At 40.4% G+C, this 27502-nt stretch overlaps 1 protein-coding gene across 1 annotated transcript; it reads left to right on the forward strand.

The window, feature by feature from the left end:
* Window positions 1-368: 368 nt before the first annotated feature.
* cavin1a (caveolae associated protein 1a) lies at window positions 369-25327 on the forward strand. Its single transcript, XM_017451916.3, has 2 exons — window positions 369-1444; window positions 19773-25327. The coding sequence occupies exons 1-2, from the start codon at window positions 881-883 to the stop codon at window positions 20487-20489; spliced, it is 1281 nt and encodes a 426-aa protein (XP_017307405.1). The 5' UTR covers window positions 369-880; the 3' UTR covers window positions 20490-25327.
* Window positions 25328-27502: the final 2175 nt, after the last annotated feature.

Below are 27502 nucleotides of genomic sequence, written 5' to 3' on the forward strand. Positions count from 1 at the left end.
CCTTTGTTGAATAACACGTTGCTAATCTGTCAATTGTTAGCTTAGGCTTTGTGGAACATCTGCTATACAAGTTCCTGTGCTGGAATGTGCTGTTACTGTCGAAACAATGTATTAAAAGCAGTGTGTTAATACTATAGGCCTGTGATTTTTCCTTGGAGCTGGTACAACTGTCAGAGCTACTGTTATAGAAAATAAATGAGCACCTTCTGACCAATCGGATCGAAGTTTTCTGTGGCGTAAGGGGTAATGAGCAATGCAGATTTTTCTTTAAGAATCGGACCCGATATGACCATGTGTTCGTTTGCCAGCGGTCATTTCAAAGCTATGTTAGAAGTGTGTGTTAAGTGTGTGAGTATGTGCGTTTGTTTTTCTCTCGGCGTCTTTGCCAGGCTCCGGAAGAGCAGGGTCTAGCTGGAGATGGTCAGTGTGGGTGTGGCCTTACAGTAAATTGCAGTGTTAGGAGGAGGGGCGTAGGAGAGAAGGGGAGGGTTTGACAGCAGGGTTCCACAACAAGCCGTGGTATTTGAGCTCGGTGCTGTAGCATTCTGCATCCGCTGGCTGGCCAACGTCCCGGCACAGATTCGCCTGGAGAGAGTGGGGGGAGGAAATGAGCGAGGGATCTTCTGAAAGGTTGAACATTCTATATTGATGTGTAGAAGAAAGACAGGGCTTGTTGGAGAAAAGACAGGGGGAGTTTGGAGAAAAGTACAAGTACAAGGATACACTCTGCTTCCCAAGTGTCTACGGTCATTGGGCTTTTTTTAGGGTGTTATTTTTACCACCAGGACTGCGTTCCTACACCTCGGCCCAGAGGCTTGCAGCTGCTAGTACGCTAGTGTGTTAGGTTTTTTGTTTGTTTTTTGTTTTTTTTGGTGTGGACATGGCCATGGCCGAGACGAACATCAAATTGGGTCGCGTGGCTCTTAGCGAAATCTCTGACGACGACGATGAGGTGGTTTTGGTCACAGCGGCGGCCAAACCTTCAGTAACTACTCCGGCCTCCAACCACAAACATATAGACAACGATAAGGATGATGACGAAGACGATGAACTGTCCAGAGAAGTGGATCTGAAGCTGGGACTGGACAACAGTGACTCCCAGAAATCAGAGGCTCAAGCGACAGGCATGATGGTCCTATCTCTCTTGGACAAGATCATCGGCATTGTGGATCAGATCCAGCAGACGCAGAACGGCCTGGAGTCCCGTCAGGAGAGCATGGAGAAGAACATGACCAGCATCCAGAGCGAGCTGAACAAGCTAGCCAAGAGCCAGGGTGGCACAGCCGGCACGATCACCAAGCTCCTGGAGAAGGTGCGCAAGGTCAACGTCAACGTGAAGAGCGTACGGACCGACCTGGAGAGGCAGGCGGGTCAGATTAAGAAGCTGGAGAACAACGAGCAGGAGCTGCTCAAGAGGAAGAATTTCAAAGTGCTCATCTTCCAGGTAAGCACAGAAGGAGGCTGTAATGTCGAATGTGTCGTTTTTAGGGCTGATTATATCACCGTTAAGCATCATTTTAGGAGTAGGTCCTCATCAGATTACGAAATGAGTTCATAAACAAGCTGAATGTTTGGTTATTAGGACACGACATATCAATAGTAATAATAATAATAATAATAATATACGCAATAAGTGTGTGTGATATTTCCAAACCCCCTTTAAAGCACGCAGGGATTCCTGTGCAGGGTTTGGCCTTGCATTCCACATTCGCCATCAGAAAGTCTCAGCACCGTGTCAAAAGATAGAACAACCTTTTGAACTGGCTCACGTATATATATATATATATATCTCCGCTCCACAGATCTAACCAAAGTTTATTGACATTAAGTTGCGAAGAGAAGCGTAGTGCGGATTCCACACGTACACGCTCGTTACTTTCAGCTAGAGTAATTCTCATGCGTTTGCAGTTGTGGAAGACTTATCGGCTGAAGTAAACTGACCTTCTAACGTGGAGAAGAAATACTCCGTACATGACTACAGTATTAACGTCGACCTTTGTTCAACATCATGTTCTTAAATCGCAAACTCATCACTATAGCGCAGCTATTCTGGTCTTTGGAATAGTTATGGTTTGATCTAGCAGACCATGAAACCATAAAATCACTGCATTAGTTCTGTTCTTTGGGAACCGGTATAATAGGTGATCACTTTGTAGGGTCAAATTTCATCTGCATGATGAATGAGAGTCATTCTTAAGCCATTTAGTAACGCTCCCGTGTTTATTTCGACACCTTTTGTCATTTAAAAACACGCTGCTAGAAAAACTCCTCGCGTCGGATGTTGATAAAATGAATAACGAAAGAATAAAATTCATAATATGAAGTATTTTCCTTTCCACGTCGCCAGGATCATAATTAATTCAGCCTCGGTTCTATGCTCAGAATGGATTTCGCTCATTTTGTCGCTTTGGATCAAACTAAAAGTGGGATTTCTTTTTTTCTTGAATGATCTCTACTGACTTTATGTACAATAACACATAAACGTGACGCTGATATTTGGCCCAAATTTGGCATTTTTTTTTTTTTATCCAAAAGAAGCTTTTATAAAGCTTAACTAAGAGAAAATTCTTCAAAGACTGTAGTGCGTCTGAATATGACTGGTAAGATATACGTCAGGAACGACCATAACTGTTCTGGTAGGTGTGTTGTGCTGTGTGAATTCTATAAAAAGTGTTTCTAACCGGATCCTTTTTGCTTTGAAGGAAATAATTCGTGGCACTCCAAGTGCTAGTTCATTATGAATTATTGGTCAGCACTCATGAAACGGAATAATATATTAACAACAAATAACAATTTATACAAATGAGCTTATTACGGATTTCCACGCAGACTTGTGTCGGTGGCATTTGATGTAATTAATTCATCAAGGCTCATGGACCAGACGTCCTTAAACTTAAATTTCCCTCAGTATGGCTTGGTGATGTGACGATGTAATATGGATATTACGATATGTGACAGTATCGTGGGCATCGTCAGTATTTTTATGACCTTTTCTGACATTTTTTTTTATTATTTTAATAATAGTTCTAAAAAAAAGTTATATTATAAAATCAATTTATATTATTTAAAAAATATTTTTTAAATGTTACAATTCGCTACAGAATATTTTTAACCCCCCCCCCCCCCCCCCAGTTTTTTCAAAAAGTTCTTTTCGTATATATTTTTTTTTTTTTAAGTTTCGTAGCAAGCCTGTATATCGTGATACACATTGTGTATCATATAAATCTTATCGTGTATTGCGATTTCTTGTGTAATACCACCCACAGAACAAGTTCGTTCATTAAAAACTGAAGCATAAAGAACGTGTTTCATGTTTGTGTGACTCTTCGTATAATTCAGGACGTTTCTCAATTATTTATGTGCACGACAAAGTCGTCAGGCTCTTCCACACTCTCTCTGTCTCTCTCTCTCTCTGTCTCACACTCTCTCTCACGCAATCACAATCATTCACTATCTTGCTCGCTCCAGCTTTAGCACGTGACGGTACACGGATGTGTGCAAGTGCTCTGTTTGGCAGATAGTTGGCTCGGGTTGGACGGTGTAGGATGAAGACGCTTCTATTTTATCCACCATATATCGTGTTAGACAGTCATAAGTCTAAGTCTGCAAGTCTTAAGAATTTAGATTTGCTGATTATAGCATGCGAGTGTAACCATAACCACAGCGTGTGTAAATCACCACAGTAAACCTTATCAAATAATATGGGTTATATATGAGACTTGTTTTGAGTGAGCTTGAAATGTCCTAAAATATTTATTTTCCCTGGATACGCGTTGACCCGCATTTTATCGTTGAACAAATAACCATATTAGACTTTCACTACTTACCTTGTATTTAAGGGTGTGAAGCAATGCCATGGTCTCAATCAGTATTAATTAAATGAGAACCCTACCACCATGTAAACAACTGAATACATCAAATATGTAAATTTTCATTTAAAGCAGCAATGTCCTAAATCGGAGTTCCCAATCTGCGTAATCCATAGAGCTAAAATATATAGAGAGCACGCGGTCACGTGATCATTCTTTCATAGAGAGCCTGTGAAATCTGCACTTGTGAAGACTGATGGCTCCGGGTCGCAACCAACGCGCATTATACGTTATACGGTTGCACGAGCATGTTATAACGGTTCGATAGAGCTCTTCGGTAACTTTCAAACAACACTAGAGGCTGCGGAAATCGGGCCTTATAGCCGACTTTGGAGCTCTATTTCTGCTTCGGAGCTCATTATGTTTCAATCCCCAGATCAAACACATTGTTTATTCAATCAAAATTTTGGGGAGAATTTATCACTGTCTTTATTTAATTGTAAGATATGGTGAATCTTCAGCAGATTTTGTTTGCAATGTTAAACCTCCTGTTCATAACCATTTTTGATTTCAGTTTCGTACAGACACAAATGCACAGTGCTTTGCAATGTTTGTGATTCAGATTATATGTATTTATTTATTTAAAGGAGTCTTTTTAGTCGTCATAATTCTTCATTCAAATTTTGTTCAAAATATTCGGAGAATCGTAAAATGAATCAAAATCGTGAAGCTAGTATCGCGAATCGAATCATGACCAGAATGTGTCGTTACATACCTATAATTTTCTTAAACAGCAGCTCTGAAAGTAATTCCTAGTAATAAGCTGTAACTCAAATCACATACATTATTGTTTCTATAGTAACGCTCCGTATAAACATTAAAAATGTATAATTGTTGATATGGTGACTTTTTTTCTATTAGGAGACTTTTATAACTTTTTTTGGAAGGAGTCTCCAGTGTCGGCGCCCTGTAACAATCAGAGCTAAAGCTGTAAACGTTCCTTCACGGGAAAATCTTCCAGACCGAGGGCGTGGCATGTTCTTGGTAACGTAAAAATGAGACGCTGGTGAGGGAATGACGGTTTATATCTGTTTTAATGTCAGTGATCTAGTTTTGTGGATCTTCCACAATATGGAATATAAGAAGAATAAAACATGCTGTTCTTGGAAAATAATCCACTTCGGGATTGTAACAGTAACTCCGCTTTGTGTCGGGCCGCATCACGTCAACCTTTGTCGTTGATTATTTTCCTATGACTGCACACCCGGTCGTGTTTTATTCCCTACTTCATTAAATAATCTCTTATAATAATATGATCTGATAAGGATACTGTTATAATAATATGATAATGTTCTTTATATAGAAATACTTTCTTTTTTAGCAGAAATGTCCCAGTCTCAAGCACTTAATCGTCTGTTTAATACGGGAGCAGACAGACGCCGGTTCCTTTGGTGTCGGATGAATTAATGCGTGTTTCTCTGATGTGCAGTAGTACTAAGTGTCATACGAGCGTGTTGGATTGCAGGTGTTTTGGAAAGCCAACTGAAATCGGGTAGAATAAAGCGGCGGGTGGCGTTCGGACTGAAAGTGTCACCCAGAAACGCCCCACCCTTCACTTTTCTCCACTCATGGACAGGCTAAATATAGCTCAGAATGCGGTAATGTCTGCAATGCTGGTTAATGGTCCTAGTGCCAGAGAGTAGTCCCAGGAAGGCTAGAGGAACTTTGAACAAAGATTTGAACGTTTTTATTTTTCTAATAGTTTTAGTCCTTTTTCCTTTTTAAAACTTCAGAGTGGAAGCTGGAAAAAACATGGTCGCAATGTTCAGGTTTTAAATACACACACCATGCATACAGCTGAAAGGGCTCTGCAGGTGTGACTCGTGTGGGAGGGTTGTTTTTTTTGTTTTTTTTTTGTAGACAGTGGAATGTTTTGTTAAGCGCAACATGTCCTGTTACGTCGTAGTTGTTTACTCGGTCTCCTTTTCAGTCCCATTACAAGCTGCTTCCTCTGAGGAAGAATTGCCATGTGGAGTGGAAAAAGTACTGAGACATTATACTTCAGTGAAAGTATAGGTAACGTGTCAAAAACTTGCTCTATTAAAAATGCAAGTATCTGGACAAATAAGGCACATACACTGGGGGGAAATAAGTATTGAATGCGTCAACATTTTTTTCGGTAAATATAATTTCCTATGAGGCTATTCACATGTAATTTTCATCAGACTTTGGTATTAACTGAAGAATCCGGAAATATAAATGTCACGATTCACAGATTCGGAAGCAATCGCTGATTTTAAACGTTTTATTAAATAAACCAGCAAAACACAAAAGGTAGTATGACCAATGCAAAACACTGTGGCAAGGACTAAACATAGACTAACCGAACCAAAACACGGTAACATGGACAACGGTAATGTAAGACGAACATAAGACAAGGAAGCAGTGCAAACGGTGGCTATATATAAACGCGCTCATGAACAGAAACGTTAAATTCAGGTGCAGGTGGTCATGTGACACTTGTAGTACAGTGCAGTGGCTGATGGGAACTGAAGTCCAGAGTTCCTTCTTGATATATGACAATAAAACATTCACAACATTAAAGTCCATAAATAAATTTATGTGTAATAAAGCGGAATAACACGGGGGGGAACGAATTGAACACGCTAAGAAAAAGCAGTTCTCCAAGGTAAGGCAAGGAACCAGCTGAAATCAGTAAGTAATGATACCAAATTATACCTAAGTTATATGCATGACTAGCACTACATAGTTTGTGAAAGAATGAATCATCTGTGAATCACCTTTGTAATATCACAGTCTCAAACTGGATTTAAAGAGAAGCAAATTAGTAAATGAATCACATGAAAATGTATCACATGAAAATGAATCATACGTAAGTGAATCATACATAAATGAATCACATGAAAATGAATCTCATGAAAATGAATCACATGTAAATAAACCATATGAAAATGAATAAATAAATTAAAGACAGAGAGAGAAAAAAAAAAGAATGAATCAGAAGTAAAATATCTTGTAAATATAACCAGTATTGACCATTATGTTAGCTGCTGGAATAGATGCTAGCCTAGCCTGGCATTAGCAAAGAAAACAGGCTAACTTAGTTAGATATAGCTGGTTAATGTTAGCAAATTAGCACTTCACTTCACCTGAACATGCTTTTTAAAATATTTTTTTTAATTATATTTGGTTTGTGGAGTGTTTGTTTACTCCAGCATATTTTAAAATGTGGTAGGGTCCAGGGCACTCATTCTCAAGTTCAACAATTCACTCTCATGACTTATCCACATTCAAAGCATTAACTACTTTTTGTAGCATGTGAATGTCTTGACAGATGACAAATTGGCAGGATTACTGACCGTTTTCTCCGACATTGATGAACTTGATTGGTTGCTTTAACTTGAACTGTAAATAAGGTGAGCGGGAGACCACTGAGTTGAAGCGCAGTGTAATAGTCATTAGCTGGTTGAGAGAAGACTTTGCAGGTCTGAATAAAAACCGAAATAGTTGTGGAGGGTGTAGAACGGGAACACGAATACAAGTGTGCAGGTGTGTACACGTGCCGGATTGAGAATGTCAGTACGGCTGCACTTGCGTGTGTGTTTGTGTGTTCTTACTTTCAGATCTCTGTGCAGGAATGTCCAATGAGGCTTTACATTACACTATTGGCATTTAACTCGTATCCAGTTGCAGACATCGGGTCCACGTAAATGATCTCTGTAAAATTGATTCCCCGCCGTCCCCAAACAGTTAGAGAGAGGGTATGTTGAGAACGTCTCCACCATGAGGAAATTAACTAGCAGCAACATTTCAGACAACTACATTATAATACCTCAAGGGTCCATCGTGGGAAATCGCCTCCATGTGTGTGAGACACTGTGTAGAAATATGCAAATAGTCAAAATGCCCGCATGCACACCATTCCCCTGATAAACCAGTGTTGAACAACTCTTACCTTGCTCACTAACGTTAACTGGCATGATAACTGGCTTTAATTAAAAAAAAGAAATCAAAATTGCACACGGGACAATTGAATCGTTATAGCTGAGCAGAATTACGTGATGTGTTTCAATGATGAAACGCTTCTCCGGCTTCCACAAGTTGTCCGAACTGGATTTGGCGAGACCGAAAATGTTCTATTTTTACAACAGTAGCTGTGTAACTATGGCTGTCTCTGAAATGGCTTTCTGCTCCCTATAAACAGCATTATATGTGGTTTAGGATGTCTATTACACCCTTTATAGTAGACTATAAATCAAACAGGGAGCAATTTTAGATTACTTTGATGGGGTTTAGTTTGTGTCCAGCAGCTGTACGGGCATCATCGGGTCCCTAGGTAACAGATGCGACTAATAATACGATTATTTACTAGTTTAGGATTTCTTAACTAACTTAAAATAAAATGCTGTAAGATAAGACGTTATTGCTAAAATTAAGATATGGTTTCCTTCTGGAATTGAATGGAATATAGCCCCTGGTTTATATTTTATGACCCAATAACACTTCCCTGTTGCATGTTCAATACTAAATACATTCATTTTAAAGAGAGATTTTATTCATTTTTTTGCTATTTAAAATAAATATTTCCATTTTTTAAAGAAAGACTTTACTGACTTTCCAATGTCTACATTTGCTTTACCCGTCTTCTGGTTGGTTTCACCACTGGAGTAGCATTTTTTGCTAATGTACCGTAGACTCACGGCCCACGTTCGTGCAATTATCCCATCAACCAATCATGTGGCAGCAGCGCAATACATAAAATCATGCAGGCCAGCCCTGTCCGAAATGACAGGAAGGCTACGGTAACTCAAATAACCACGCTTTACAACCGTGTTGAGCAGAAAAGCATGTTGAATCTCCAAGGGAATGGGATACAACAGCAGAAGACCACATCAGGTTGCACTCCAGTCAGCCAGGAATCAGGAATCGGAGTATACGCCACAAACTGGACAGCTGAAAATTGGAAAAAGTTCAGATAATGTTTTTTTTTTCTTTTTCTTTTTTTCTCCCTATGGCAACAACAACCACCACACCACAGCCAAAGTCACTGCGATCGCATTCCCCCCTCTATTCTGGTGTTTGATGTGAACATTGACCTGTATCTGCATGAGTTTATGCATTGCACTGCTGCCACCTGATTGGCTGTTAGAAGTCTAAATAGTTACAACCCTAATAGGGCGAAAATGTATTTATTTATTTATTTATTTATTTATTTTGAATCGTGAGAGATTTGCGTGTGTAGATTTGACCGTACGTCGCAGGTGATCTTGTTTCAGGTCCCGGAATAGCCGCATTCTTCCAGATCGCTTGCTCTCTGCTCTGACACGGACGCTTTATAATTAAACCCGGATCGTCAGGGGCCACACGCGATACCATAAACACAGGACAAGACACGTTTAGGTCTAAACTTCACCTTACAAATGATAAACAGGATTAAGGGCTGGTCAGAGTTAGCTCTTCTGACTGTGGATTTTATTTTATTTTATTTAATAACCGTTCTTTTATTTCGGTTGTTCTTATGTGCTGTTAAGCCGTAATGACCATAAAGTGTATCTAAAGGCAAAACCATGGCTGATACTAATATATTACTAGCAGATTCTATTACCACCACTACTACCTACTACTAACTAAGTAACTACTACTGACTAAAATATCTTTTACTTTCGCTTAGACACCGTCCAGGACAAAAAAAATCAAACCGATTCGCTGAACTGCAAAGAGACTCACTGCCAGGTCACCGGGTGAATCATAAATGGCTTAATATCGGCCATGTATTGCACTAAATAAGGTGTAGAAGCTATTAGTGCACCTATGTACAGAGCAGGAATCCATTTGGGATTATTTCTGCTCTAATGAAACAGCTGTAAAGAGCTTTCATGGCATCAAGCCAATCCTTTTTTCTGTTTTCATTTAGCCACAAATACTTTATGCCATTTTTGTCCGGGTTTTTAGCGATGATTTCCGGCCTCTGTTCGGAACATCACTCTTTTTGGTTCACGCACTTTAGATAAGAAATAGGTAGGTTTTGTGTTCTGAGATGCTTTTCCGCTCACCATGGTTGTAAAGAGTGCCTGCTGTGTGCAAATCAGGACCTTGGCTACTAATTATATCGCTACAAATTGACCTATAAGGGGTATCTGGACCTGAGAACCTGGCAGAGAAAAGCATTTTTGTCACGTCTCAGCTGTCGTTTGCTTCACTCTATACCCAGGTGCTTAGAAATCAAAACAACAGGGGTCATGAGTGATTCCCAGGTCTTCATTCATCACGTTTTATTCTCATTAATCTTTTTCATCTACTCCATCTTTCAATAGCATCCCATTCACTCGAACCGGTCCCCTGCTCTCTCTGGCTAGCTTCTTTATTAGCACCAGCCTCCGTGTTGCTAATATTGTCATACAATACCATCAGATGATGTGACAGCTTGTTGGAACAGTCGCAGTGAACGAGTCGACGCTCTGCAACGTTGGCGGACGAGCACACGGCCATGTCCGGCTTCTAATTTCTCATACAGGCAGGAGCAAACACACTCCGGATTAATTGTATTAATTTCATTTTATTCAGGATTAGTGGTACTGTATTTATTGATCTCAAACCGAAAGCGGTTTCGGAAGCTGAGTCGATGAGGAAATAAGCCTCGGTAGAAACCAGACAGTGACAAACAAAGGTGTTAGACAGAATGAAGCACGGGACCACAGTAACTGATTGAAGATTAAGATATGACTCTGAGTGTGCGCATGTGTGAGAAAGAGAAACCAAATAACTAAGGCAAGGTTACGTCGCATGCTAGTTTTTGCTATGTTCGCTCCGTCATAGCACCTGCCAAATAGAAGTGCTACATCTGCTTACACTGCATACAACCTGCAACCTGACGTGTTTCATTTCTTCTGAAAGCCTATGGCTTGTCAGAGCATTTGTTGTGGTTGGAAACCATGGTAACCTGGCTTCGAACCCATCAGAACCCATGCACTGGCCAGTGAGAAAGCCAGTGATATTTCCAACATGGTCACATTGCATTGAGTGCATTGACTCAGATTCGAAACGGCGTCAGTTCTTGGCGTTGGAAAAGGGTGTTGGAATTATTCCTTTGAGATTCTCGTCCATGTTGACATGATTTGTCAGCTGCATGTTCATGCTGCGAATCTCCCGTTCCACCTCATCCCAAAGTTGTTGGGTTTAGATCTGGGGCGCTGTCGTAGATTTCACTGAACTAGTTTGACACGAGTTATGCCTTCTAATGCTGGATGTAACCATTGTGGCTCAGGTGGTAGAGCGGGTTGTCCACTAAAAGTTAGCGCTTTGCGTGGCAGCTACCATTGGTGTGCGAGTGTGTGCGTGTGTGTGGGTGAATGAGAACCGCTAAGGTTAAAAAAGCGCTATATAAGTGCAGACCATTACCATTGTTAAGCTGGATAAAGTGTGGCCATAACAGGAAGCAATACCCTGATATTCTGTGGCATTCAAACAACACTTGATTGGTATTTAGGGGCCCAATGTGTGCCAAGAAAACATTCCCAACGTCATTACACCACTTCCACCACCACCAGCCGGAAATGTTGACAAAAAGGCAGATCGGGTGCATGGATTCATTCGGTTGCTTCCAAATTCTGACCCTACCATCTTGCATGTGTCGAGATTCATCAGACCAGGTGACACTTTCCAATTATTAACTGTCCAGTTCCTGTGATCTTGTGCCCACAGTAGCCTCAGATTCCTGTTCTGATAGAATTAGAATCTAATGCGGTTTTCTGTCACTGTAGTCTACACGCCTCATGGTTTGACGTGATGTGCATTCTGAGTTGCTTTTCTGTTCACCACGGTTGTAAAGAGTAATTATTTGAGTTTCCGTAGCCTTCCTGTCAGCTCAAACCAATCTGACCATTGTCTCTCATCATCAAGCAATTTCTGGCCATAGATCTGCTGCTCACTGGATGTTTTTTGTCTTCTGCACCATTCTGTGTAAACTCTAGAGACTGTTGTGCATGAAAATCCCAGGATTTCTGCAATAATCAAACCAGCCCATCTGGCACTAACATTCAGTGCAATGGTCAAAGTCACTGAGCTCACATTTTCCCACGAAAAGTTTAATGTGAACATTGACTGAAGCTTTTGTCCTGTATCTACATGACTTTATGCGTTGTGCAGCTGCCACATGATTGGCTCACTGGATCATTGCATGAATGAACAGATGTTCCGAATAAAGGTTCGGGTCAGTCTTATGTAAAGACTGTTACCCGAGATGACTTTACAGCAGGGACAGACATGAGACACATCTATGACTGCCTTGAAAACATTGAGCTTTGAGAATCTCTTATTTTGATGTTTGCTGGTAGGTACGTAGAATTTTCAAATGACCCAACTTACACATTTCTTAAGATAGTCCATTAGAAATAAAGAAACAACAGCCTGAAAAAGCATTTCTTAAAAGGACAGTGAATTTATTCTCTTGTGTTTTTATGTGCTGGCGTATTGTTGCTTGTTTTTTGACACAAGGTAATGCACTCTAGGACATACCTGTCCCAACAATAGATAGCTGTCCACATACCACCCCTCGGCCTTCAGGGAATTCTGTGCACCCTGCAACCTATGGACATATGGACATGAACTCACCTCACCCGTAATGCTCTGTCCTCCAAACAGGCCAAAAAAAAACCACCTACTGCTGCACATTTTAGTGTCTGTAATCTCCATAATACAGCGGCCGGTCAATCGGCCGCCTTTAATGAAGATAAACGGGTGAAAAGTCTGTGTCGGGCTGCCATTATGAAAGACTCTGCGGTGGTAGTGTTAAAATGGAAGCCAGCTCCAATTACAATACCAAGGGCTTAATATAGCACCCAGAGAGCGGTGCAGCCGATGACTGACTTGGCACAAGTGTTCACGTTGCCATCTGCAATAGATCTTTTCTGAAACACTTTGATATCTGTGCATGCAAAAATGCTGAGTTGGATGAGCAAGGATTTCCATCCCTGACTTAAGCATATATCCTCACCTATTTTATCTGTGTGCCATTTAATATGTATATAACGTGCTCTCTATCCACCATGCGACCACTAACGACAATGCATTAGATCATGAGGGTATCAGGTCGTCAGTCGATGCTCACATCAAACATCAGAATTGTGGAATTGACTCTTTCAGAAACTGCTCATCACCCGGGATTTTAGCACGTAATGGTCTACAGAGTTTACGTAGAATGGTGCGGAAAACAAAAAAACATCCAGTGAGCATGGGAGTTCTTCTATGGGAAGATTGACTGGTTTAAATAACCAGTCTTTATAACCGTGGTGAGCAGAAAAGCATCTCGGAATGCACGAAAGTTGAGGTGGATGGGCTACAAGAGCAGATCGTCACGTCAGGTTCCACCCCCGTCAGCCCGGTTCACTGAAATCAGACAGTTGAAGATTGGAAACATTAAAAGTCACCCGAGTTATATGTGGATACGCGTGTAGAAATTTCATAAAGGAAGTAAAAATTCTCAGGCACTTCATGCATCACTAAACTGGTAGCTATAAGCATTCGATATTTGTTTGAAGCAGCTTTAAGCTCATAGCCCCAGTGCAATGCTACAAAAGCACATTTGGTGCAAAGGGAAAAAATTGTGTAAATGTAACAATGCCTCCTGCTTGATTTGGTGGATTAAAGGTTTAACATGACTGCCTCTAGAAGAGTCGCTGTTGTGCAGCAGAGCTGGACGCTGCAGAGCAGCTGCTCTCTCACTCATCTTCAGTATTCCTTTCATCTTTCCTCCCAGGAGACCAGTGTGTCTGTCTCTCTCTCTCTCTCTCTCTCTCTCTCTCTCTCCCTCCCCCCACACACACCTCTTCAGAAGACATAATTAATTCGATTTGCATGTTGCTGTACCATATACACAGATATGTTGAGCACCGCTTGTGTACTTCTGTTTGCTGCAGGTCGTCATGGCAGCGTCACATGGGTAGCTGTCAGTCTGTCATTGCTGCACTGATTGCTTTTAGTGTGTCTTTCTGATGGAATAGGTGCAGTGAGGTCTTTTGCCTTTAATAGCCACGCGTGCATTTGTTTAGTTTTGAAATGCCATCAGATAATTATGGGCTGTATTCCAAGGGATCACTTTGCCACAGTTAAGCATCATGTGCCGTGTTGTAAGTGTCACGTATGGTATTATAAATGCACTATATAAAGACTTGTATAAATACTGCAGCACTTACACTTACGCTCCATATAAATGGATTGTGTAATTGTTGTTCGGTGAGGAGATTGTTTGTTTAGCGTAACGCATCGAAAACACAAGTACGTTCCCTGTGTGCGATAGTATTCGTCGTTTTTCTCCAACGCTCCGAAGGATATCTGTCCATCTGCTGGTTCAGTAATTTCTGCGTATAAGGTGCACCTTTTAAACCCACTAAACATGACTTCTTTTCCTGTCATGATGCTGGTGTGAATCTGATCTGATACCCGACGGGCATGTCTCCAAATATACAGAGATTTGGACAGAAAGAAAACTATAAAACAAGTAAATAATCATGAATCATTCGCCAAAATGCTTGAGCTTTAGAGCCGAGGGCGTGGCCCAAGATCCCCTAACAATCTTGGCGCCTCGAGCAGTGCAAAGACATTAAACATGTAGCGTAACTTTAACCCAATGTTGATCATTTTCTGACGGGTCTCATATTCCTCACTCTCATAACTTCTCCCTTATGTATTACTCTTACTTTAGTTGCTCAATCAAAGCCAGTATTTACTCAATCCGATGCTTTAAAATAAACAACTAAATAATAATCCCGGAACCTAAAGGGATTATGTAATTTCGCCAAAATGTCTTAAAGAAGCAGTTTGTAGTTTTTCAAACTTTACTGCTAGCGATCTGAATAGCAGCATCTTATCTATCTCCCTAACAAACCCCAACCCTCAGCCTTTTAAGGAAAACGATCAAGCCTTATAGTAATGGGTGGCGCTCATTTCTGGGCCAGAAAATGATAAATGAAAGGCCTGCACCGGAGAAACGAACAAGATCTGTTTTACTGCGATATTGCGAATCAGTTTCCGAAGAGATTTTTTAAAATCAAATGCTCATTATGGGTCTAATAACCCTTTTTTTTTAAACCGCTCCTTTAAGAAACGCTGTATATTTGTTACCATACTGTCTTTAAAGCGACAATTATAAAAGGATATTACAAGGTGTGAATGCGGTTAATGCCTCTGCTGAAGGTCCTGAGAGAAAATAAACAGAGTTTTCCCGTCCACAGAGACATAAACAGCCCTTTTTTATTGGTTTGTTTTTACAAACGTTTATTCTTAGTTTGCAAATCTTTAGTCCCGTTGCTCATTATTTAGTAGATACAGTGCAAGCACAGGCTCGTTTTCCCTGATTGTTTTTCCGTTATGTAACCCGGAAGGCTTTTTATAGTTTATATCTCATATAAATGCTAATTAACAACAGTCATTTCTGTATTATAATGTATCTATAGTCGATGCTGGACTAGACCATTGGTTATTCCATGTAAAATGATTAATTTCCTATTGGCCTGTACTGTTATGGGATAACTGCTTTGCTTTGTAATCGCTTGTCAATAAATACATTCAATCCTATTGTTTGTTTACTAGCTGTATAATATGTGAGGAAAGCTAAATTATTAATGCTACACTCCAAATCAAGCTGATAGTTCACTAGTCTCAGCCTCAGACACGCCACCAACAGTCTACAGGACATCTGATATATTTTGTACACTTTTCTGGTCACAAGCTTCAGAATCCAGAAGCTTCAGAATCCAGAATCCGTGTTTATCAGTACGTATATGCAGTTGTGAATGAGGAAAAACTGCTGAACACCCTGATTGTGTTAGCGGTGAGTAGAGAAGACGGTCTTGTGTGCCGCGCTGCTGTCTGTCGGATGGCGTCAAAGAAGTTTTTGGACTTTTTCTGAGACAATAAAGGAGCTCTGTGAGAACAGCTGTTCTTTGTCTTCCGACATCACCATCGTTGTTGAGCGTCTTTGCTACGCTACGCTCCGTGCCGCTGTGTTTCTTTAGGCGCATTCTCAAGGCCGGTGCCATCAGTCTTTCCAGCCATCAGCCAGCTGTTCCTGTGCTGAGAGTATCAGTGTTCATTAGGGTGCAATAACAGCTAGTGATCAAGGCCTGCTCCGGAGGGAATGAGGCGCTGAAGTGATGGATCCCATCCAGGGAATGAGGGAATGAGACAGATGGAATCCTGCGAGTGGGAAAGGCGAACCTAAAATAAACACACATACACACCTTGGACTCGGGCACAACTCCACATAAGGCAACCGAGGCTATTTTATTGGACCCTGAGGATTGAGACAGCGAGAGAGACCCTCATTCATAGTAATATTCCAGTATCGTCAGCAATGTGACTATCTCGTTCTGGTTCCCACCACCAGATGGGGGCGTTTTTACTTGGTTTTGAAGCTCACATCCATTACGGACAAAAAGTCATCTAGTGTTTAATCCAATACGAATGGGAGTCCTATATACGATTTTACTCAGAATACTGTTTTTAAACTGTTGTGACCCTATATATTTCACTCAATCCATAATGCAGGTGATCCTCGCACCATTGTTATCAGATAACAGCACGTAGCATTAATGCAGTACATCTATTTATACCACAGCACTATTGAATTCTCTAATCTGATTGGTTAGAAATCGCAGATTAATGTGTATGTGTGTGTATATATATATATATATATATATATATATATATATATATATATATATATATGTATGTGTGTGTGTGTATATATATATATATATATGTGTGTGTTTAATGATAACAGGAACTGACTTGTTTCATGGATGTTCGACAGCATTAAACATAACTATAAATGGATTTTTTTTTTAAACATAACTATAAATGGATTTTTCTTTTTTAAGTCTGATCCGTTGGGGTTATTTATTTATTTATTTATTTATTTATTTATTTATTTTAAAAATAAATATATAGTCAGCATTGTCAAAGTAAGTGCTTGGTATAAGAGGAATGAAGCACTTAAAAAAAAAAAGTGCTCTAGGAAAATAATGAACAATTAATCATTATTGTCCTATAACAGCATGCGCCCAAGTCCCCTTCAGTCACGATCAGACTTTAATACCCATACACACCCCTGTTAAAATGGCTGTTTTTTTGTAAAGTAAAAGAACGCCAAGAACTGCCAAGTCAGGATATGCCATGCTGATAGACCTTTGCCCAAAAAGACTGAGTGGTGTAATAAAATAATAATATGAGTTTGTAATGTAGGGCTGTGCACACTCTCTTACGCAACTAGGTTATTGTATGTTTTATATCTTCTTCCTTATTTCCCTAAAAATGTTTCTGATTGTTTTTCACTTCTGAAGTTCTGACTTTATTTATCTTCATTATTTATTGATTTATTTAGTTTCATTATTTATTGATTTTTTTTATTGATTTTTTTTTTTTACATCACAAAAACCTGCTTTAGTTAAGGTGCCACTATAACCACCACTGCCTCCATGGAGTGTTTTCATTCTCATAGACACTTTCAGTTCTCCTCCTTCTCTTCATGCCATCTCAGCGTCTAGATTAAAATAATAATAATAATAATAATAATAATAAATCCACATACATATATGTGACCAGGGATCAGTAATTGTTTCTCATTAGCTGATCATTAAGACCATGTTGGGTTTATCACACGAAAGCACTAGTGCATTGAGTCCTTTCAAATGTGTGTGATTTACATCCTGAGAGCTGCTAGCTTTAGTCAGCCTTGCTTATTTATAACTGCACTGCATTTGCAGACACAAGGAAATCTGTAGTTAGTTAGTAGTGCGCGTGCGTGTGTGGTGGGAAACCAGTTTCTCACCTGTTGTGTTTTCTAGACGCTTCTTTCGGTATGAATGTGTGCTTCAGTTTCATGGTGTGTACGTAGCGGTTGATGTGAAAGCTGCTTTATGAGGATGTGACATTTATATTTATTGCTATAGCGAAAGGGTTTGTTTGTTTTTCCTGCCAACGTGACACAAAAAAATGTGAGAGAGTTCAATTGTCAGTTACTGTTTAAAAAAAAAAAAAAAAAAATCCGTAAAGGATGGTCTGTAGGGGATGAGAGATCAGAAACAGCACTTTTGCATCACAATAGATGCAGCGTGTTAAATATACACTAGGTGGAGCTCTTGAGCACAATACGCCTGACTGAACGTAATAGAAATTAATACATTTTCACCGCCCAAGCCTACCCTTATCCACTTAATTATAGCTCACCATGTCACAAAGACCTGATAACATGCCCTGAGTTCAAAGCACAGGAGTATTAAATTAGCATGAAGATAGGAATGTCGATTACAGGCTCAGCGGGGAAATGGTCTCCTCCCAGAAATCAAATAAGCAATCCGTCAAGACAAAAAGAAAAAAAGTGTGAGTTACAGGCTCAATTTACATTCATCACATTTGGGACTACACACCCTTCCTCCTTTTTCCTATTTGTTTCACTGCAGCTACTGATGAATTCATAGTAGTTACTGAATCATATGCTTTAATATGAAGGTCTGAATAATAACCTGAGAATTTCAAGGGTTAAAGATGGGATCAGTGGATTTTAAATTAAAACACTTGGAAATATTTGGTCGATTTCGTTTTACAGTTTGGTAATATAAATCTACTGGCGGGGGGTGGTTCCTGACTCCTGACTCCGTGGTGATACGGGTGTGTAAACAGGAGAAAAACCACAAGATTTGGACCACTGACGTGCGATAAATCAAAACAAGCAGGCGGGTTTACTTGCCTGTCAATTCAGAAAGTTTTCTACGTCCTCAGTGCGTTTAGACGGACATGTAAACAGCAATTTGTTATACAAAAAAAAAATTAATCCGATTAAGGTCATACTCGGAGTAAACACAAATGGAATTAAGACGTGTGGAGTATTCCTGTTTTAGTCGCATTATCGAGGTGTATTAAATTGGTAAATGGCGCACTTTTATCCAAAGCGCTTTACACTGTGTCTCATTCACCCATTCTCACACACACACTCACACACCAATGCTGGCAGAGCTGCCATGCAAGGTGCTAATCGGGAGAAACTTGCCATCGGGAGCAACTTGGGGTTCAGTGTCTTGCCCAAGGACTCTTCGGCATGTGGAGTCACGTGGGCCGGGAATCAAACCGCCAACCCTACGATTAGTGGACAACCCGCTCAACCACCTGATCCACAGCCGCCCCATTGTACATGTATTACAGACATGTACACACCTTAATCACATTAATAACGTCGTGTGGGAGTTTTCACCGCATTGTGAGATGGGACACGATCATACACGGCAGCGCTCAACCGTTTAACGGCAAACAATAGAGCACGGCTGCGTCCCAAACCGTGCCTACTATAGGCCTGTAGTAGGAGAAATACATGTATCTCTGCTACTATATAGACGGTAAGTACGCGGTTTGGGACGCAGCCCACGGCTTCAAGCAGTCGTCTATTAGCACGTACAGCATGATAAATAATCAACTGCACTTGAAGCGTTCGTAAAAAATAAAAACACCCAAAACTGTATACGGTTCCATAACGAAGACGGACTGTATGTCGATACGTGAAATTCTGGAGGGACGTCGGACGGCGTGGCACGGTGACGTAATGACGTGTGCCGTTAATCGATCTATGTTCTATAACATGTAACACATGAACATGAAAGGAATATTCTAAAAGTGACTCATGTAAACACCTTAATCACAATACTGTCTTATTCAGAATAAGGTCAATATCTAGATTACTGCTGTCCATGTAAATGAGGTCTATGTTTGGGGGTGTGGCTTTGAAAGGAACGCATTTGTTTTGGAAGCTACTTTATGCAAAATTGCTGATTATACATGTGTTCAGGGTAGTCATTGACTCTTCATTTTCTAAATACTATATAAAAAATGATGATTGGTGTTTATCATATTCCTGATCTTTTTTCTCCATGTGTTTTTGATCCATCTGTCCCTCAGGATAAAGAAAAGCCAGTGAAGACCACTAAGAAGCCCGAGGCAGCAGCAAGCGAGGAGGGTGAACACGTGCTGAGCGAGGGAGAAGAACCCCAAGGCACGGATGAAGTGGTCGAGATCGAGGAGACCGTGGAGGAATCGCGGGTGGCGCGCATCAAGCGCAGCGGCCTGCAGCGTGTGGACGAAATCAAGAAGGCCTTCAGCAAGGAACAGATGGAAAAGACCAAGAAGCGAACCAAAGAGAACCTAGAGAAAACCCGTCAGAGAACCAAGGAGAACCTGGAGAAGACGCGCGTGAGGACCCGCGAGAACTTCCAGAAGACCAAGCTGAGCCTCGGGAAGAAGATGGGCAAGATAGGAACGAAGATCAGACCCAACAAGGAACGCAAAGAGAAGATTCGCATGTCTCGTGAAAAGATGAAGAAGTCGCTCAAATCCGACAACAAGGTCTACGCCCGCTCGAAGATCACCTCTTATCGAGTGCCGCCATTCACCTTCTACGTCAAGAAGATCCGCGAGGGTCAGGAGGAGCCGGAGCCTGACGCCGAGCCTGACGACGAAGCTGAAGAGCAGCAAGTAGAGGACAAGGAGGACATAGAGGTGAAGGACGCCGAGCTGGTGAATCTGAGCAGCCCTGAAGAGGTTCTCCTCGAGGCAGCTGGACATTCGCAACTCGTAATCCAGGATTCGGTGCAGCCACGGGAGAAAGCAAGTCAGTGAAGCCAACGCAGGAGCCCCTCGTCTGGAAAACAAATTAACCATGTGAGGAAGTCTGGAGCTGGAAATGAAGGCTACGTGAATGTATACACAGATGAGACAGTGACGAGTAAAAATGAACGGATGATGACAAGGCACAAAAGCATGTTGGATTGAGGAACAAACTCATTTACGTTAAGCTTTTTATTATTATTATTATTATTATTAATATCACCTCCAGGCAGTTGTTTCTAATTGCAATCTCTACACGTTCGAGTTTTAATACCCTCGATTCAACTCACGACAGGTGATAATTAGCTGGTGACTTGTAGCAAGCGTACCATGGTGCTTTCACATCTTTCCTTTTTAGCCTGGTAGTCCGTGTAAGAGCGAAATCGACACTTTTGCTTCAGTTAACGGTTTGATTTCACACTGCACATGATTAAAGAACCCAAAAGCAAAAAAAAAATAAAGGGGGGGGGGGGTAGGATTGAAGACCTATTTGTAAAATTGTAAAATGTCTTTATGTATTGGTCGGAAATACAACGATGGTAAAACAAACCTCTGTCAAGTTCCTGTAGAAGGCGGAGCCAGCGCTAAATAAATGATTGGATAATTATATAATATAAATTATTTATCCAGTGGGGGTTTTTGTTATTGTTTTTTTTTTTTTGCAGCACACATTACATTATTTAGCAGACGCCCTTATCCAAAGCAACTTAAAATTGTCTCATTTATACAACCGAGCAGTTGAGGGTTAAGGGCCTTGCTCAAGGGCCCAACAGTGGTAGCTCGTCAGTGCTGGGATTTGAACCCACAACCTTCTGATCAGAAGTCCAACATCTTAACCGCTGCGCTCTCGGCTCAGCTTGTGTCTTGTGGCTCAGTTTAGCCGCTACAACATAAAATACACAGCTTTCAGAGTCAAATCGGAATTCGCGAGTGCACTCGGACACTCTCTGACCGGTTATTTCGGTCCAATCCGAGTGCTCATGCTATGCTCTTACCTACACAAACAAAACGCACCGATGTTTCGATCCAACTGGTTCAAACGCTACATACGTGAAAGCACCCTACGAGTCTCGCGTCGTTAAAGACTGCAATTAGAAACGGCTGCTCAGGACGGTTGTAATTTCAGACTTTTACAAGCATTCGCAAGAGGTTGACATGGACGTCAGGCTTGAGAATTCGATTTGGACATGGATATATCATAATTCTGCTTGTATTAGCGAACTAAACTGACTAATATGATCTTTAGCCAACATAAATAAGCTAAGAAAAGAGTATTTTAATCCTAGCTGCGTTCCAGATTAACCATAACCCTAATGCCTGTCGTTTGGTTAGTGAAAGTAAGTTAACGTATCGTTTTCTGTCGTGCAGGTTGACACTCTCGAGTTTAATCCCACTGGAAGAGTAGAGTTAGAAAGGGAATTTTTAAATCCTAGAATGAAAATGGCAAAAGTAGAATGAAAGAATACAGATGAATAACTAAGTCTATTACTTCTTAAAATGTTTTGTTGTTTGTTTTTTTTTTTTTTGTTTTTTTTTGGACAGCCAATGGGCCTCATTCATCAAAGTTGCGCGTCCCACAAACACGATCCGACAAAATGAAGCACATTCCAAGTCTGATTCATGATCTGTTTGTTTTTAGCCACGTGGAAATCTTCATGAATTGCACTTGATCGTTAATTGCATGTGTGTTCCAGTCATTTGTTAGCATAATTAATCTCCCGTAATGTGTGTGTGTGTGTGGAATTAACACACCAGAACATGATGCCACTCAAAGACAGGGGGGAAAAAAACCCAACAAATTAAATACATCTACACGATTTCCCATTTACCCCGAATACCGAGATGTGTTTGATGCCTCTTCAGATTTCCATTAAAGCAACAATGCTAACGTTAAGAAGTAAGGAAAAGCTTGTAGCTAGCACTTTAGGACAGTCCACACTCTTGGCCAAAATACATTTGGCTGACTTACTTGTTAGTGAAATTAGCCTCATAGATCAAGTGGAAAAACTAAAGGAGCAAGCTTTGGACACCAAACACGGCTTGGATGATCAACTACATTTAGGAGACATGTGGGATACGTCCTTTAAGTCAATGTTTATTTAAGCAGCCGAGTGGAGTCACAGGCACAAGCAAAACAAGACCATGGGGGAAGGGTGTGTGTGTGTATGTGTCACCCAGCCACTCATAATTCAATTCAATTCGATTTTATTTGTATAGCGCTTTTAACAACGGACATTGTCTCAAAGCAGCTTTACAGAAATATATAAACACAGGATACAGATTTTAAGTGTGTGAATTTATCTCTATTGAAGCTCGTTATGGTTTTTATATGAAGTCTGTTTGTTGAACTAATCCACTGTTCACTAAAGGAGACTTGAGTGCAGAATTGTAGGTGGGAATTGCAGTCCTAAGTCCATAACAGCAACCGTAGTTCCAGCAACCACAGCGAGAACGTCCACGTGGAATTGATGTACAAAAGCATTTCCATGGTACTTCAAGCGGTACCGTCCTCAGCAATCTCCAGGCTGCACTGCTTGGGGTCGTCCTCAGTCTCCAGTTGATGAGCGCTCCATCCAGATGTAGGGCATCAGGATGGATCAGGCAGGTCAGGATCATGTGTATCTCAACAGAAGGATAGATGAAGGTAAATAGAGGGAGGGATTGTTAGGTATGCTTAAATCTCATAAATATCATTTGTCTACAAGTTAGTCTAATATTTTATATTAACGGTCTCTAACCTGACCTTTTTTAACACATTAATTAACACAAACCGTATCCTTACACAATACATTACATAAACAACAATAAATAACTTACACTTACATTAAATGATGTTGGGGTTTTTTTTTTTTTCAATAATGAACCAACTAAGATGATTACTCAACAGTGCATATCATCCCTGAGTAAAATCGGGACTACATCATGAACATATTAATGAAGCAAGTTTTGTGCCTGGAGACCAAAGATCAAGTTCTCAACATTTAGGAAGATGATGCGATTTATGTGGACACCTGACCATCACACCCATATGTGGTCTTCCCCCAAAACATGAAGAACCACACAATTGTATAGAATGTCTCTGTATGCTGTAGTATTACAATTTCAAGTGCATGAAGACATGGTTTGGCAAAAAAACAAAACAAAAAAAAAACACTCAAGTGTCCTGCACAGAGCCCTGAACTCAACCCGATTGCACACCTTTGGGATGAACTGGAACGCTGACTACCCCAGGCTTCCTCATCCATCAGTACCCGACCTGACTATTGTTCTTGTAGCTGAATGAACACAGATCCCCACGGCCACGCTCCAGAATCTAGTGGAAAGCCTTCCCGAAAGAGTGAAGGTTATTATTACAGCAAGGAGGGGGAGGGGGACTATACCTGGAAAGGGATGTTCAACAAACACACTTTTGACCATATCGTGTGTGTTAACTTATTGTGAAATTGTTAACATGCCAACGTTTACGGTTTAGCTATAGCATTTACGGTTTTGACTTTAGCATTATAGGAGCCACCTGAAAACTGTTTTTACAGCTAAAAGCAGCAGTCAGGCCAAACGGCAATAATAAAAAAAAATCACCCTGTGGAAAAACCAATTCACTGAAGGGGAAAGGGACGGAAAGTAGTCCACATCGCTCTATTTGTTTAGCAACAAGTTTTAACTGTAAATTCGCAAAGCCTAAGATTTGTGAACCGATCGAAAACGAGGGCAGGACTGCTGTCTCTTTGGTTGTGAGGTAGAATGATCTGGTTGTTATTGTTGTTGTTTATGCTGTTAGCATGGAACCACCAACCTGTGGTGTTTTTTATTTGGGGTTTTGTGGTAAAATTCTGGGGTTTGGTTTTTTTTGCATGCTAGGATTTTTCTTGCCAGTCTTTCTTGCATGTTAGTAGCTCTGCTACGGGTTTATTAACACTGAAGTTCATGGAGTGTTCATGTTAACTAATGCGGTAAATAATGTTAATTAAGGGAACCTTAATGTACAGTGTTGCAAAATTAAGGTCAAAATCCAGGTGCATGGTTGATAAATGAGGCCCACTGACCTGAAACTGACACCTTCAGTGCTTAAACAGATGCGGGAGTTTTGGGGTGTCGATGTACATTTGGCTAGTTTTTTCCAGTGAGAGCCGCTTTAATCCGTGGCTTTCGGAAACATCAGAAGCATGCTCAGTGCTGCAGTGTTTATCCTGTACATAATATAATCAAGCTTGTCATGATTTCTGTACATATGATACATAAGCACAGATTCAATATTAATGTAGGAACTTTTCTTACCGTGATATATTCAAAGATTTACTCTGATAGAATGTCTCTGTCCTGCTTCAGATCTGAAAGAAGGAATGCATATTTTTAACAAATTGTATATGTGCAAGAGCGTATACAGTATGAACCATTTTTATATGCATGACAGCAATTACAGTATATACTGTTATATTTATTATTCATAACTATAAATGGCACCGTGCGCACGTGTTATAACAGCTTGATATTTTGCAGGTCTTTCTTTTTTTTTTTTTTTTTCTTTTCTGCTAAAGGGAGAAACCGGGACACAACTGATTGAAGTTTGGCCTCAAACTATTGGTCAGGTTTTTGTTTATTTCCTGTCTGTCTGCCATGAGGATTGTTACGGTAAAAGCTCCGACTCTAATCAGCTCCAAGTTCACTCTGTTTTTATCCATGGCTTCTAGAAGTTTGGGGGGGTTTTTTTGTTTGTTTGTTTGTTTGTTTGTTGTTGTTTTTTGCTGGAAGATGTGTAAGATGCTTTGCATAAGGAAATATATATATATATATTTTTTGCTGAGGTGAGATATTGTGGGAATGAAAATAAAGAAATGACCACTGGACAGAAATGTCTGGCGCACTTGGTTTCTCTTTCGATCTATCGAGTTCGAGTCCTCATACCCCTTTTACTCATGCACTTCTCTCTCCCTCCCCCTTATTCCTTTCCCTTCTAAGGAACTTGTTCCTGCTACAATCTCACACACACACACACACACACATACATGCGCAGAGGCATGAGACAAGCAAGAGAGGGAATGTACTTGGGCATACCACCTATATATATATATATATATATATATATATATATATATATATATATATATATATATATATATATATATATATATACACTGTACATTGCTGTGAAAAAGTATTTGCCCCATCCTGATTTCTTTTTTGTGTATATCTCATACTAATTTCTGAAAATGAAACAAAATCTAAGCTAAAACAAAGGCAACCTGAGTAAACACAAAATACGTTTTTTAAATGATAGTTATTTATTCAAGCAAAAAACTTATCCAATACCAACTGGGCCTGTGTGAAAATGTATTTGCCCCTGTCATTACGAATTTCCCAAATCTATGAAACTGCATTCATAATGGGGTTCAGCTGGACTAGACACAACCTGATTACTGCAAACCCTGTTCAATCAAATCAGCACTTACATAGAACTTTTTCAACAGCGTGAAGTTGGTTAAAAGATCTTACGCAGTAACACACTATGCTGAAATGGGACGAAATTCCAGAAATGATGAGGAACATTGAAATATGTCAGTCTGGGAAGGGTTACAAAGCAATTTCAAATGCTCTGGGACTCTAAAGAACCACAGAGACAGCCATTATCTCCAAATGGGAAAAACTTGGCACAGTAGTGAACCTTCCCAGAAGTGGCCGACCTTCCAAAATTCCTCCAAGAGCACAGCAATGACTCATCCAGGAAATCACAAAAGAGCCAAGGACAACATCAGGAACTACAGGCCTCTCTTGCATCAATAAAGGTCAAAAATGGCATCCATGGAAGAGTGGTGAGGTGAAAACCACTGCTAATGCAGAAGAACATTAAGGCTCGTCTGAATTTTGCCAAAACACACCTTGATGATCCTCAAACCTTTTGGGAGAATGTTCTGTGGACTGATGAGTTGAAAGTGGAACTGTTTGGAAGACAGGAGTCCTGTTACATCTGGTGTAAACCAAACACAGAATTCCACAAAAAGAACATCATACCTACAGTCAAGCATGGTGGTGGAAGTGCGATGGTGTGGGGATGCTCTGCTGCTTCAGGGCCTGGGCAACTTGCAGTAATTGAGGGAAACATGAATTCTGCTCTGTAGCAGAAAATCCTAAAGGAGAATCTTCACTCCAGTCTTCAGTCCGTAAGATGAAACTCAAGCGCAAGTGGATTCCGCAGCAAGACAATAATCCAAAGCATAGGAGTAAATCCTAATCCTAGAAGTAATTTAAAGACCGATCTGGTAGCAGTCATTGTTGCTAAAGGTGGCACAACCAGATTTAAAGGGGGCAATTAATGTTTCACATGGGTCATAGGTAGTGGATAACTTCCCCTTTTTTCTTTTTCTTTTTCTTTTTTCTGCAGTAAAATAAATTAATAAAAGCTGTATTGTGTGTTGACTCAGGTATATTGCATTTCGTTTGAAGATCTAAATCTATTTAGTATGGGATATACACAAGAACAGAAGAAATCAGGATGGCGCAAATCCGTTTTTCACAACACCGTATGTATTCACTGTATATTCATTCCTCTTTCTCACTCTTTGTCCTTGATGTCTCAGTGGACTTCCATTAGTGTAATCAATGCAGCAGGAATCTGATTAAGGAAAGTGCTTTTTCCAAAGACGGAGAATGAGAGGTCGCTCTGACACTTTTGGTGTGTGCGCACATCACGTCAGCTGCCAGACACAAATGGGCAATCGGATGATAGTCAATGTAATGCTAAAGCTTCTCAGAGCCGGGTTTTTCCAAAAGCATACTAAAGTTAGGATCACCTGGGAGAGAGAGTGTTCAATGCGATGCTCGCTCGACCATTTAACAGTGATCTTTCTGTCGTGATGCTTGGGGTAAACTCCGCTTAGCAATTAAACATCAGTTAAAATACAATAAATGCTTACGTTGTTTTTTAAAAAAAAAAATATTATTAAATTTTACTCGAATTAAACATTCATTTTCACTGCAAAGCTACTGCGATGCTTTAATCATAATACCAATGATCGCTTTCATGGATTAAT

Source organism: Ictalurus punctatus, chromosome 2, assembly GCF_001660625.3.
Source record: "Ictalurus punctatus breed USDA103 chromosome 2, Coco_2.0, whole genome shotgun sequence".
Taxonomy (NCBI): domain Eukaryota; kingdom Metazoa; phylum Chordata; class Actinopteri; order Siluriformes; family Ictaluridae; genus Ictalurus; species Ictalurus punctatus.

Coding starts and splice junctions, on each gene's coding strand:
- cavin1a (XM_017451916.3), top strand. CDS start 881: ATGGCCATGGCCGAGACGAACATCAAATTGGGTCGCGTGGCTCTTAGC. Junction 1,445..19,772: donor TCAAAGTGCTCATCTTCCAG/GTAAGCACAGAA, acceptor TCTGTCCCTCAG/GATAAAGAAAAGCCAGTGAA.